The sequence below is a fragment of the Gouania willdenowi genome (assembly GCF_900634775.1).
Source record: "Gouania willdenowi chromosome 24 unlocalized genomic scaffold, fGouWil2.1 scaffold_320_arrow_ctg1, whole genome shotgun sequence".
Classification (NCBI taxonomy): Eukaryota; Metazoa; Chordata; class Actinopteri; order Blenniiformes; family Gobiesocidae; genus Gouania; species Gouania willdenowi.
The window spans coordinates 4,525,798-4,540,103 of record NW_021144848.1 but is presented as its reverse complement, the minus strand read 5'-3'; the positions used below and the strand labels follow the sequence as shown (position 1 = coordinate 4,540,103).

Genomic DNA, 14,306 nt, shown 5'->3' with positions numbered 1-14,306 from the left:
ATAGGTCACATGACAACAAACAGTACGTAAACAAAAGAGTTTCCATCACATCCATTAATTGGTGGGTGTCCTCCATTAGGTCCTCAGACCACAGGTTTAGAAAGAAAAACTTTGATTTACCTCCAAATCCTGAGATGAAGCTCCGCCTCCAAAATCTGACAGACAGATTCAGCAGTTACTGTGTGTGTGTCTGTGCGTGCGTCTGTGTGTTTGTGTGTTTACCTGAAGCTGTGCGAGTGATGTGCGTCTTATGTCGAGAGATACTCGACAGTGGGCGTGGCCTATCTTTGACCGCATCATCCTGAAGCAGGTGAAGTTAGTGGTGGATTAAAGCTGTTTGAAAACTGATAATAGTATCTGCAGGTGGACTCTATGGTGGGCGGAGCTACCTGAGGAAGGTCCAATAGCAGGTGGCGTCCGTCTCCTGGTCCCATGTGAGTGATGTGACTGAAGTTAGTGGGATTGGAAATCATCTTAGAACGCAACTCAGGGTCCCTCCTCATCTCCCTGTAAACAAACAAACAGATAAACAAACAAACAAACAAACAGATAAACAAACAGATAAACAAACCTCCTCTGCTGGACTCGTTCTTCTTCTGCCACTTTGAAGAGAAACTTTCTTTTACTGCGAGTTCGAACCATCGACTTCCTGCTGCGCTCCGACGTATCAGGAACCACCAGGTCTGACAGCACAGGAGAGTCATTAGGGAGAGAGTCATTAAAAGAGTCGTTAGGGAAGTAGTCGTTAGGTGAGAGTCGTTTAAGAGAGAGTCATTATTGAAAGAGTCGTTAGGGAGAGTTGTTAGAGTTATTAGGGAGGGTCGATAGTTAATCATTAGGAGAGAAGAAATGATTAGACAGGGAGTCGTTAGGGAAAGTTGTTAGCGTTGTGGAGTCCCAGGTGAGTCGTCATGGTTACCTGAGGAGCTGTTGTTGAAGTAAATGAGTCGTGCGGGGTCAGAGTTCAGCAGGTTTAACGTGCCGTCCATGGTCAGGGGGCGGAGCTAAGCACAGGCACAGGTGTTTACACAGTGCTTGGCTGTGATTGGCCGGTGTGTGCTGAGCTGTGATTGGTTACCTTACAGAGTGAGATGGTCTGAACCCACTCTGTGGTCTGAACATCAAACACTTCCACGCCGTTGTCGCTGTACACCGTCAGGTGGGAGGAGCTTGAACCTGCAGACAGAGGGGAGGAGAGTCACATGACCTGTGACCTCAGGGTCAAGTGATGACCACATGTTCTTTGTACGTACAGAAGGCGAGGGGCGTGGCTGGCCACATCAGCTCCTGGGAGCGTGAGCGACGTCCGCGGGCATCCACGAACACTCCAAGCTGACTGAAGCACAGCAGCAGCTCGTCGTGGCCCACTTCCAGCGCATGGAGGGCGTCTAATGGCTGCTGGGACAGGAAGGCCAGCGATGGGTCGGTGGGGCTCACCAGGCTGACGGGCGACGCCTCGCTTTGTAGGGCGAGCAGCACAAAGCCCGACGGGTATCCAACGCACAGCCGAGACCTCAACATCCCCAACCACTGGACGGGCCCCGGGGCTTGGACCTCCCACAGTCGCCGGTGGTAAGGCCGCACGCCACTCAGCTCGTAGCATTGCACCTGGGGGAGGAGTCACAGCTATAGATCTATGATATAGAGCACAGCTCCGCCCGCACAGACCTGGCGTTTGGCGGCGGTGAGGAGGCAGGATGGGCCGTTGGGGTGGAGCTCCCCTGTGGTCAGGGCCACGCAGCCTTTGGTGTCGTTCATTTTGATGTTGAAGGACGACTCGTCACCCTGGAGCGCCCCCCAGTGGTGGAGGTACACATGCCGGGGCCGCCCGCACAGCAGGACCACCAGTTGCTCCTTGGGAACCAGATCGATCTGATGGACCTTCTTATTGTCCACTGCTCGGACGATCACTGTGGGGATCCATCAATAACCAGACCAATCAATAACCAGACCAATCAATAACCAGACCGAGCAATAATTAGACTGATGAACTAAATTAAATTAGACTGATGTATTTATTTATTTTTTTCCTGCTTGTTGCTCTTTTGTCTTGTTTTAAACTAACAGGAGCCTCTATCAGCATCCTGATCCTGAATCTAATCATGGAATTGATTATCTGGTCTTTCTTTGGTCAAATCTCTCCACTAGAAGGACGGGCAATGGGAGAGTTCACAAGTCCTGAATACTTCGACAACGTCCACCATCAGATTGGAATTTATGATATCAGGTCTTCTGCTGATTGGCATTACGTTGGCAGCACTATTGGAGGCTGCAGTTAACGACAAAAGGAGCCAAACTCTCTGAACTCTCCCAGATGGATTCCACCGTGAACTTTAAGAGGAGGATAGTTTGTCTCACAGGAAATGACCACACTATTGGATTACTTATCGAAGTGACCAGGAACAGAACAGTAGGGCTGGCAGCCATGTTATGGCTAGCCCGTCTCAAAACACTTTCTCTATTTTCATTCCCTTGCTGACTCCTCCCCAGTACTCCCGTACCTGTTCCCCATGTGATATGTTATTGTCCTTCATGTTTCTTGGCCGGGATGCAACTGAAACTGAATTTCCCCTTGGGGATTAATAAAGTATAATCAATCAATCAATAATAAGACCTATCAATAATTAGCACTTATTGATCAGGTGCTCTCACCGTCTCTCGTCACTTCGATCACAAACAGTCCGTCTTCAGTTCCCAACGCGATTCGTTCTCGATCTGCTCACAAACATCACATGACACCAACTCAGCTTTCTATTGGACGCTGTCATTCATTCATTTAAATAGGCCCATATATTCATTCATCAACATATACTATAAATATATATTAGATATGTAAATATATTATATTATAAATAAATATATACAGTATAGGGATCGTTACATCCCTAATAATTATATTAGAGATGAATCCTATGAACTACAGATGTAAGTAACTGACCAATCACAGAGGCTGACAGTGTGTTCTTGATGTATGGCAGCGTAGCGTCGTATGCCTCCTGGAGAACGTGGACGGAGGAGTTCCTCAGGTGGTTCTTTAGAACCACGGTTTGAACATTCTCTAGAACTCTGATCCAGCGACGCTTCTCCTCCTCGTTCTCAGTCAGAACCAGGAGAGACGATGAGCTCAGCGTTGATATCAGCTGACTACAGCTCACCTGTCATTAATAATTAGTCATTAACTCACTCATTGACGAGATAACTCGTCATTTGTGTTTTTTCATGGGGATCACTAGAAAACACCCTGGCAGAGGTTCCTCATCAATATCTAAGGTGTGGGGTGTTGTGGTGGCCAACTGTGCCCTGAAGATGGCAGCAGTGCACCTTTAGATGTGAGATTAGCTACTGATGCTACCCAGCAAAGGAGGAAGAAGCAGGAACAAGTGAGATTATGGCGCTACAGAGTGATATTGTGAGTATCCAGCAGCTCACAGCTCCACATACTAACACAGAACATGTGGACCTGAGTGAATTATTGATGGTGTTGTGATGGTGAGATAAAACCATCAACTAACCGGGTTAAAGGGGTCATTGCTGCGTGTCTGGAGTGGGGGGTACAAAATACCCCCAGCCTGTGAGCCAGATAGCAAAATAATAGGTGACATGTAGGAGGTAGCAGCACACCTTTGGATGAGAGATCATCCATGCTCAGCAGAGCTCAGAGGGAGAGAGGAAAGGCATTTATGAGACAGAAAATGGCGCTACGTACAGAGTTGACGTTCACTGCAGCGCACACTCGACCAGAGCATGTGTGGAACTCATGGATAATGTGGCGATAGTGAGAAAAAACAAGGAACACAGTGACACTGTATGTCAGGGAGGAAGAGGAAGTTGCGTGTGTGCAGACTGATGGGAGAGAAAGTTGGAGGAACGCCAAAATACAGTAAGAAATCCATTTAACTCTGACCCAGATAAATAATGATAGTTTTATCATCAAAAGCCTGGTGTGTGTTTTTTTTAATATAGCAGTGATGTTGCTAGGTACGCGTCCTGCGTCCCTGATGCATAAAAATCTAAAAGGATGCAGTAAATCCACCTCATTTTTCCCATGAAAAACACAGTAACTGGTAAAATAAACGTAGCAGTCAGTGGACCCATTTACACATTAAGAACACCTTGAGTACAGACTAGTTTACAACTAAGCAGTAAACTAGCTGTTTATTATACACCATAAACATATCTGATTCTTTTATTTTTCTAAACAGACTTTACACTGTGTTAGTTAAGTTTCATAATGATTTAGTTGATGTTCAGACAAAACGATTCTGGTTTTATTTTGGTGACAATTTATTTGTCGTGATGATGAGAATGTTTTGTTTGTGTTAAAATCAACACATTTATTGATCATTTATTTTTGTACAACAGACACCATTTTGTTTTCATTTGAATTTTAGTCATTTTATTTTGGTGTTTTTTTATGTTGCTACAAAAGTGAAATATAACCTGTTACTGTGCAATAAACTTTTCAGATTTGAATTGTATTTGTTTAATTTTAGATACATTTTGAACATACATGACTATATCTGCTAATTACAGACATACTGTATCATACTACCATTAAGAGAGTTTAACACTACAATATAAAAAATAGAAGAATATAAGAAATACATTTTTTTTTAATCGGGGACCCATTTAATTTCCCAGAGACCCTCATGTGACCACCTGGTTATTAACATCACTGATATAAGGAAACAATGTTAGAGTTTTTAATAAAGCAAATAAATAGCTTTAAAGTCACTGACAGGGTTTTATTTTTACAAAAAGGCTTTTTTCTCAGATTTTTGCTCTGAAACTGAAGATTTGTGTAAAACTTTCTCTATTTAACGACTGATTATTAAAAAACAAAACTAGCCAGTTTTTTTTGTGGAGAGGTTTCAATTTTTCAGAATCTGGTCTTAGATTTCAGATATTAGAAAATTAGTTAATAATACTTAATAATTAGTCACTAATAATTAGTCATTAATAATCACTGTTCATAATTAGTCATTAATAATTAGTCACTAATAATTAGTCATTAATAATTAGTGTAATTAATATTTAGTCATTAATAATCACTGTGTGAGCTTCCTTTAACAGCTTTTAAAGAAAGACTTTTACCTTGAAAATACACGGGAGGTCCTTCCTGTTTGCATGGATCACATCTGAGGCCAAAACTGAGCTGACGGACAAATCCTCATCTCTGAAATATATAAATATATGAGAATACTTATTAATATTTAATAATAATAACACCTGGTACTAACATGCTTTTCTTTATATTTGTATAGACGTATTGAAATATATATTGCATTTGTTGATTTTAAATATGTGTAATAACAGATGCTAATAATAACTAATAATAGCATTTTTTGCTAACTAACTGTAATGTCTCTTTTTAATAAACATGTGACCTGAGGTCTAGAACCAAACTGGCACCAGGCCCAGGCTGGGTGGTCTTCCCCTCGGGTACGTCGTACAGGAACAATTTACAGTCGGAGACGACGGCGAGCGCTCTCTGCCACCCTCTCTTTACGCCGCTGGGCTTTGGGACCTGGAGCACACGCTGATTATTACCGAGTCATCAGTAGTAACGACAGGCTGTGGGCGAGGCTTACCCTGACGTAGCCTTTGTAGGCGGTGCCTATGCCGCGCTGCACGTCCAGCCCCTGTGGTCTCTTGGCCTGCTCTGCTCTGTCGATTGGACAGATTTGGGGGGCGTGGTCTTTACAGGTCACGTGACAGATGAAGGAACACACTGAGGACAGACACACGTGTTATAGGTGACATTAGAGGCCTGAGGCCAGCGAGGGGGCGTGGCCTACCTTCACAGGCGTAGCCCTGTCTGATGAGGCCGACCATCAGAGCGCTGCAGTGGGAGCACTGGGTGGGGCTAGAGAACGTCTTTATGATCAGCTGGTGGGTCTTAGGCTGCAAAATATGATCATTATTAATATAATTAGCATTATTAAAATTATTATAACGATCATTATTATTATAATATTATCATCAGCATCATTAATATCATTATTATCAATAATAATAATAGTCATTATTATTATTATTATTGTTTTTATTATATAATTATTAATGTAATCATTATTGTTATTAATATTAATAGCATCATTAAAATTATTATTATTAATAAAATTATTATTATTAATAATATCATTATTATGATCATTATTGTTAATATTATAATCATCATTATTATTAATATCATTATAATTATTGTTATTATTATATATATACTAGTACAGTCCTTGTTGAAACTATGTATTCATATAGTGGGAGGAGCTTAAGTAGAGTTGTTAATTATGTCCATATGAGTATGTGTTATAAGGTTGTATGTACATAGAGGTGTACATACTGTACTCTGTAGTGTTATTAAGGCTTTATTTATGGGTGTAAAATAAAATAGTGTGTGTGATTTATCTGGTTTATTTCTATGAGACATGAATATGATAAATGATAAATAAAGTTTGTACCAAAGCAGCAATTTAGGTAAAAACATTTATTAGAGACATTACATTTATAAAATAAAACTATTTAGCATTTAACATATCTTAGCGCAGTGGTGGTACACCCCCCCCCCCCCCCCCGCTGATTATTTAAAAAAACAAAACGTGCACATTTGAAGTTATATTATAAAAAATGGTGTGTGTGTGTGTAACCTGTGTGTGTGTGTATGTAATTGAGCGTTGATTCCGCTGTGATTTCAAAATAAAATGAAAATAAACGTTTTGAAATCACCAAATAAGTTTAAAATAACGGACACTTGGACCATGTGACCATGTGACCATGTGACAGCTGTTAAAAAGGTTTCAGATCAAACAAACACCACATCAGGAAAAATAGATAATAATAATAATATTACAGTCAGTACGCCACTGCTCATTGGTTCAAACATCACAGCTTTACCTTTAAGGTGTCCTGACACTGACTCTCAGTGGGCGTGTCCTCAGCTCTCACTTCCTGTAAACAACATCCAGGTTAGATCTGACGACCAATCAGAAATCAGAAATGGCAGAAAAGGACTCACCTGATCAGAGGGAGAGGAGAGGGGCGTGGACTCAGGTTTGAGGGCGGAGTCTAAGTCTGTCGTCTGCAGAGGTTTATTTGATAAAACAGGTTATGTTCTTCTCTGAGTATGTTACCATGGCAACATTGTCCATGAACTAAACCTGGTCACTGACAGGTTTTATCAAAGAAACCCTGGGTTTCTACCTGGCTCCGCCCACCTGAACACTTTAATGAACTTTAACACTTTTCTCTGAAACACATTAGTGACATCACACACCACAGACGTGTTCACATCATTACTTTCTTTCTTTCTAACATTGTAGATGTAGATCATTTAGACACTGAGAGGTTGATCTACATTAAAACATCTACTGACGTCTGTAGTAAAGTTCACTGAATATAAACCTGTAGATAATATAAAGTAGAAGATGATCATTTAAATTAATACACTTTTAAGGCTCGATTATTGTTTTATATTATTATACAGTTAAATCTGTAGATCATACATCTATGAAGTTATGATGTCACAGTGAATTGTGACGCTGCTCTAGGAAGCGATGGGTTGCGGGTTCACGTTCTGCTTCAGTGTTTTTTTATGACATATTTTATGACGTAGAGATGAATCTGGTGATAATATTACATTAAAATCAATATAAATGATTAGATATGAAGCATCAGTCACTGTGTTTATATCCAGTGTAACAGGAGGACTCTCTATACAGACATCTATGATGCTGACACGTCTCCTCAGACACATTTTATTATTATTATTATTCACCACTCGTTACGTCACTGAAGAGATAAAGTGATGAAGTGATCATAAAGTGTTATTAATTACAGGTGATTTAATCACTATAATCACTGAAGACTGAACACATCTTTAGAACAGGATCATATTCATCAAACACAGGCTTATTTCACCATCAGGGTGAATAAATCACTATATTCTGGGTGGTTGCCATGGCAGCTCAAGTCATCTCTGATCCATTAATGAAGGCTTTTTATCATGTACGTCAGTAACCCAAGGTTTACAGACTCAGAGTTTATTGATCCACTTCATACCAGCTGTAATGAATCAGATACACAGAGTTTACCATGGAGGGTATGTTGACCTAGAGTTTATGGATAGACTCAGAGTTTGTTAAACCTCCTTTATGGAACACACCTCTGATGAGAGAGAAATCAACAATACAGTGATGATGTGATGACATCATTGTGGTGTGATGTCATCGGTAGGAGGTCATGTCTATGACAGATACCACAGCACACTTCTTGACCACTTGGTCAGGAAGAGTTTCCTTCTTTTTTTCTCTCAAACAGAGACAAAGAGCTGAGACTGTGTTGAAGCACATGTTCTCTAAGTAGTAATAATTAAACATCCTAATAAAACTTCCTGATAAAAGTTTGATATGTATTTTTCTACACTGTCAATAACTGTTTTATTCACAGGAAGTCAAGGACAACCTTAGAATAAGATCATATAAATGTTTTTACAGTTAAAGAATCTCTCATTAACGTTGCATAAAGTAGATCATGTTTGGTGAATAACCACAATAACCAGGAACATATGATCTCTGCTTTAGAAAGTTATAATCTAACTGGTTTATGAGTTATATTCATGTTTCTTCTCCCAAAATGTTTCTCATGCATTCATCTCTTATCACACTTACATGATAGCCACACCCCACAGAACATTCAAAGCAATCTAATTGGCTCCTGAAAACACGCTAACCAATAGAATCGCTTAGACCGCGACAAAAGCAAATCATTGGGTTTTGGTGCTGGTCACTAAGATGTTTACTGTAGTGTTATGTACAGTACGTCTTCTTTAATCTTTTATTTTCTTTGTAACAAAGTCTTTTCTTTCATTAGACCTTTTAAACAAGCTTCAGAGATAAAACCTCCTGTTCCAACTGAAGATACTGAACCTAGAACCACGTGTGAAAGAGCTGAAAACTGAACAACAAGAACAAAGCCTGCACACGCTTTGCTGCTTCAGACTCCTCCCCTCAGTCCACTCTGCTACCAGAGAAGGACCACCCACCACCGACCACCGACCAATCAGATCAGAGGATCTGGATCTCAAATTATAATCAGGACTAAAGTAATTACAGCCACATTATTCTATACTGATGTTATCATAGCACACACACACACACACACACACACACACACACACACACACACACACACACACACACACACACACACACACACACACACACACACACACACACACACACACACACACACACACACACACACACACACACTAAGCTTTTATCTTTAAAGTATAAATACATTAATCCTTAGCTTAGTTAGCATAGCGCTCTGTTAGCTTTATTATGTTAGTAGGTTTGAACTTGTTTTGATGAATAAATGTTTATAGTTGTCTGTGGTTTATGAAAATATTACAGTCATAAGGTTTATTATATAGAGAATAGATATGAAGTGATATGAAACACTTTAACTCTATTTCAGATGGAAGCTCTTGGAAAATTACTGTAATATTAGTAATAATTAATATTATAAATCTTATGACTCCTCCTCCTACACATCACTGTGATGAAAGGGGGAGGGACTAACCCTGAAGGTGAGGTCAGGGTTCAGAGGAGACGTGTTGAAGTACTCAAAGATGGAATCCTGGAAGTCTGGCAGCTTCAGACCTGTAAGGACACGCCCCCATTATCAACCAATCACCATCCAGCAGCTTCAGCTGAGAGAACATCTAATCCCACCTTTATCCTGACGCACACGCCCATCTTCAGCTTCTTTCTTTAGGGTCTCATTCTGCTGGAGGAGGTCCTGGACCATCAGCTCAGAGTCCCTCAGTTTACTGTTACACACACACGACACACATTAAATACACACACACACATTAAACACACACACACACACACATTAACATACACACACACACACACACACACACACACGCACACACACACACACACACAAACACACATTAACACACACACACATTAAACACACACACACACACACACACACACACACACACACACACACACACACACACACACACACACACACACACACACACACACACACATTAAACACACACACACATTAAACATACACACACACACACACACATTAAACATACACACACACACACACACATTAAACATACACACACACACACACACACACACAGTGTGATTTAAAAATCAAAAATTAACATTTGAAGTTATGAAAAATGGCCTCAAATGAAAATTTTATACGTGATTTTTGTTACATTAAAATGACCAGAAACGCCGTGTGTGTGTGTGTCTAATGTGTGTGTGTGTGTGTGTGTTCAGCTCAGACTGATGTCTACACACTAAACAGGGTCTTCCACCTTGTTTGATATGTAGAAGTCATACTGTACAGTAGTTATTATTATTATTATTGGTATTAAGTCTAAAATATAAAACTGTTAAACACCTTTGTACAGATATTGTTAAAGTCAGTTTTTCTCAATGAGTTTTTCTTATAAAACATTGATTTGTTTGTTTTGAAACATCACTTACAGTATTTATTACTGTAACGTCACAATGTTTGCTTTTCATTTTGCTATGAAATGATTAAATTAAATCTTTATTTGTAGTTTTTACCTCTGCTTTATTGTGATGTCATGAGTGAATAATGAGGTTGTTTATTCTACATTATTTTATATAATTACAACCATTGTGTATGTGATACATAAAGGACATTTATCAATAAAATAATTAAGCTCAATATTTCAAACTGCATATGCACATTATAAACACAATCATATAAATAACTTATCAAAATGTTGATGTCAGCAGTTTACAATATATGAATTGTTTTTATACTTAATGTGTGTCACATTAGGGGTTAAGTGTATTATTCATAATAATAATAATAATAATAATAATGTGAGATCAGAGGGAAGTGAAGCTCAGATATTTAATTAAATGTATGAATACAAATCATTTTGTTACCTCAACAAATATAGTTTGGACTGTAAACAGTATTAACATTAATATCAGACCAGAAATTATTATTATGATGATGATGATTCACATCTAAGTAATAAACTCAGAACATCAAAGGATTGTTTTTATTGTCAATGATCAAAGAAATCAGAGGGTGTTTAATTAAACCCAGCTCAGGTTTAATCTGAGAGTCTGGCTTTGTTAAGCCTGGTTCTAACTAGAACAGTGGTTTCATCAATGAGAAAACACCTTGGTTACCATAGTAACACAGTCCGTGTGTCAAACCTGCTCCTGACCAGGTTTAATCTGCTGAGTCACTCTTAATAAACCACGTCATCATTAATAAAGAAGTCATTTAGTGATGATTTAAAACACTCAATAAATATCTATAAAAGACTTATGTTATACTTTATTTTATAAATACTACTTTAATACGGTATTTTAAAAATAAATTAAACATAATATGATGATAAATGTTTTAATATGATTATAAATCCATACAAATGATGATATAATCATTATTACATGTTTAATGTGTAGCGTATTATTAATGATATCACAGTGTGTTTAAACCATCAGTAATAATATATAATATATACGTGTGTATCATCACCTCTGTTTACCACACGTATAAATGTGTTTATTTATTGATCAGAGATTAATAATGAGAAAGCTGTGGGAGGAGCTTCAGGGACAGGGCGGAGCACTAAGGCTCCCAATGACAAAGATACACTATCACTTTAAGAGATGTTCACAGCTCACCAATCAGTGACTGGGTGTGTCTGAGGTGAAGTAATGATTACAGTGAGTATAGACATAAGTGATGATTTAACCACAACTTTCCAGTTATTCTTATAGAATTAACTCTTTAAAACACATTAGAACAAAGTCAAAGTGTCTCTACTTGTATATTTCTATATTGTGTTCATTATATGTAAATGGTGAATCAGTGAAACCAAAGCAGACGTAGACATAAGTGAATAGCACTACAGGGACATAAATAAAAGACAATCTACACACACTAGGACTGAAAATACACAAACAACCCATAATAACTTAATTCATCTGATTAAAAAATGACAGTTTGAATCAGAGCTGGGCTGGGGGCGGGGCTAATGACCGGGCCCTTTAAACATACACACGCCCACAACAGCAGGGTTTACACACTTTGACACCACAGAGAGTGACTATGTCATGAAGTCCATCAAACAAACATGAAATATTAAAAAACAATAGAACAACAAAAACATTAAGATGGTCACTAACACACATTAAAACATCTCAGCACCACGGATAGCCAGCGTTTTATTCTGACTTTAACCATTTCACCTCAGAGCCTGTATCAGTAGATATAAAGTTTATTAAACTAACACAGTGACCCACATGTTCACTAACACTATTTAATATGAACTACTATAGACATATGAAGCCTTACGCTCTGTGAACCTATCCATGATGATCTATGTTTATTGTCTTTGTTCTGTCATTCTCTATAGACATCATCAGTCTCTCCTGTCCCACTGTGCTCCTCATATGGTTTTTATATGTTTTAACTTAGAGAATGAGTGGAACACGTGACTGACGTGGACACACACTCTGTGTAGAAACCATTGTTTACATATGTGACACATGAACAATGTCAAACTATCAATGAATGAACCACTGTTAAAGCTCATAAATAGTTTATAATATGTAGAACGTATTTAAAGCTCACTTTAAATACAGGTGAAGGATTGTGGGACACATGCAGCGTTCCTGAAAACTAGTGATCATCAGATGTTTAATGATCAGATATTTATACATATCTGACAGAAAAAGCCAGTGTATAAACCATAGAAAAGCTAAAAACATGAAGTCTCTAGATGTTTATAACTGTTATGAACAGACAGGTAGGCGGGGCTACTGTACTCCTGTTAATGAAGGTTTCTGTGTATTTCCACATATTCTGATCAGTTTCACTGGATGAGTTTCCATCTCTACATGAAGTCTCCTCCTCACTGCTCCACGTCTGCATATCAGTCCATTTACAGCTTTTTATGGTGACTTTTTACTGTATCCAGACTGAGATAACGCTCTGTCCACTCCCTGTGAACCATCACCTCAGTAGCTCTCAGGATGTTTTGCACCAAACCTAATTTAGTATGTGTACGTCACATGAAGTGGGTCTATATAACCTGTATGAATCTGTATGATGGTGACTGTCTATACTCTGTCAACCTCTGGGCACAAGTCATGGAGGCCCCGCCTTCTCCAGCTCCCCTGAGCCGTGGTAGAGGCACAGCTCCCTTAAGTCCTACCTCCTATCCGGGGGCGTGCTGCCCTCCCAGCCCCTCCTGAAGCTCCGCCCCTGGTTTGAATCACATTTCACAAATGTTGAGGTTCTTTGGTGGTTAGGGTTCTTCTGTCTGCAGGAGTTTGTAACTTCTGAAGACATGGAAGGCCTGTTTTAGCTCAATCATTTGACAAAGTGGGGACACTAGTGAGCTAGATGGTGTGAAGAAGCACTGCTCAGAGCTCTTGCACATTTTTGCTTAAATCTCATATTTAAAGGACACTTAAGTTACCAATTTACTTAGTAATATATTTTAGAAAAGTTTTACAATCTACAACAAAACAAAAAAGTCATGTATAGCTGCATTGTCATATTTCATATTTACAGTGAGTAGCGTTCACTCACCAGAAACACATCCAACGTGGTGACTTTCACTGTCTGCTGTAGTGAGCAGCTCTGCTCCTTTTTCTCCTCATAAACATAAACCATTAGTGAAAAAAGCTGGTGTGATTAGCGGCTAATGCTATGCTATGCTAACTCAGTGCTACAGAGAGAACTTTTACCTGCTACTACCACCTCCTCACTGATTCTCCTCCACACCTAATCCTTCCTAGTGCTGGTTATAAGGGGCGTGTCCTACAGCACCATGTGGTCACACAGCTTCTACTCCATGGTTGAATGGATGAACAGACCAGTGTCAGTGTTAACATGACGTCATCATCAACAAAGACTCTGAATGTGTTGAGCATCAACGTCTGATCACTAGCAGTGACTCTGTAGTGTTGTATGTTTGTAAACAGGTTTATGTTTTATAATCTATAAAGGTTTGAACATGTTTAAATAAGTCATGTCTATGTTTTCTACTGGAGACTTATTTTTCTATCAAATGCATGTCCTGTTTTTTTGATAATTCTTCTTTAGTGTAATAAAGTTTTAAAACTGGTTAAAACTTCCATTAGTTTATATTGCTATAGAAAAAAAGAATGAAATTGTGCGTGTGCGTGTGTGTGCGTGTGTGTGTGTGTGTGTGTGTGGCCATTGCAATATCTGCTCCTGTCATGGTGGCGCTGCTCAGTATG

At 39.1% G+C, this 14,306-nt stretch overlaps 1 protein-coding gene across 1 annotated transcript in view; it reads right to left on the bottom strand.

Moving 5' to 3' along the window:
* LOC114458222 (serine/threonine-protein kinase MRCK beta-like) overlaps positions 1 to 14,306 on the bottom strand; it is a 46,951-nt gene that overhangs the window by 376 nt on the left and 32,269 nt on the right. The window contains exons 19-36 of the mRNA XM_028440565.1: positions 9,735 to 9,832; positions 9,583 to 9,662; positions 7,016 to 7,078; positions 6,895 to 6,948; positions 5,799 to 5,904; positions 5,592 to 5,731; positions 5,388 to 5,527; positions 5,095 to 5,176; positions 2,939 to 3,155; positions 2,653 to 2,715; positions 1,669 to 1,910; positions 1,254 to 1,608; positions 1,079 to 1,176; positions 920 to 1,004; positions 572 to 683; positions 390 to 507; positions 223 to 301; positions 121 to 155 (exon numbers count right to left, since the gene is read on the bottom strand). Coding sequence (XP_028296366.1) covers positions 121 to 155; positions 223 to 301; positions 390 to 507; positions 572 to 683; positions 920 to 1,004; positions 1,079 to 1,176; positions 1,254 to 1,608; positions 1,669 to 1,910; positions 2,653 to 2,715; positions 2,939 to 3,155; positions 5,095 to 5,176; positions 5,388 to 5,527; positions 5,592 to 5,731; positions 5,799 to 5,904; positions 6,895 to 6,948; positions 7,016 to 7,078; positions 9,583 to 9,662; positions 9,735 to 9,832 — 2,167 coding nt within the window. The remainder of the gene's footprint in view (positions 1 to 120; positions 156 to 222; positions 302 to 389; positions 508 to 571; positions 684 to 919; positions 1,005 to 1,078; positions 1,177 to 1,253; positions 1,609 to 1,668; positions 1,911 to 2,652; positions 2,716 to 2,938; positions 3,156 to 5,094; positions 5,177 to 5,387; positions 5,528 to 5,591; positions 5,732 to 5,798; positions 5,905 to 6,894; positions 6,949 to 7,015; positions 7,079 to 9,582; positions 9,663 to 9,734; positions 9,833 to 14,306) is intronic.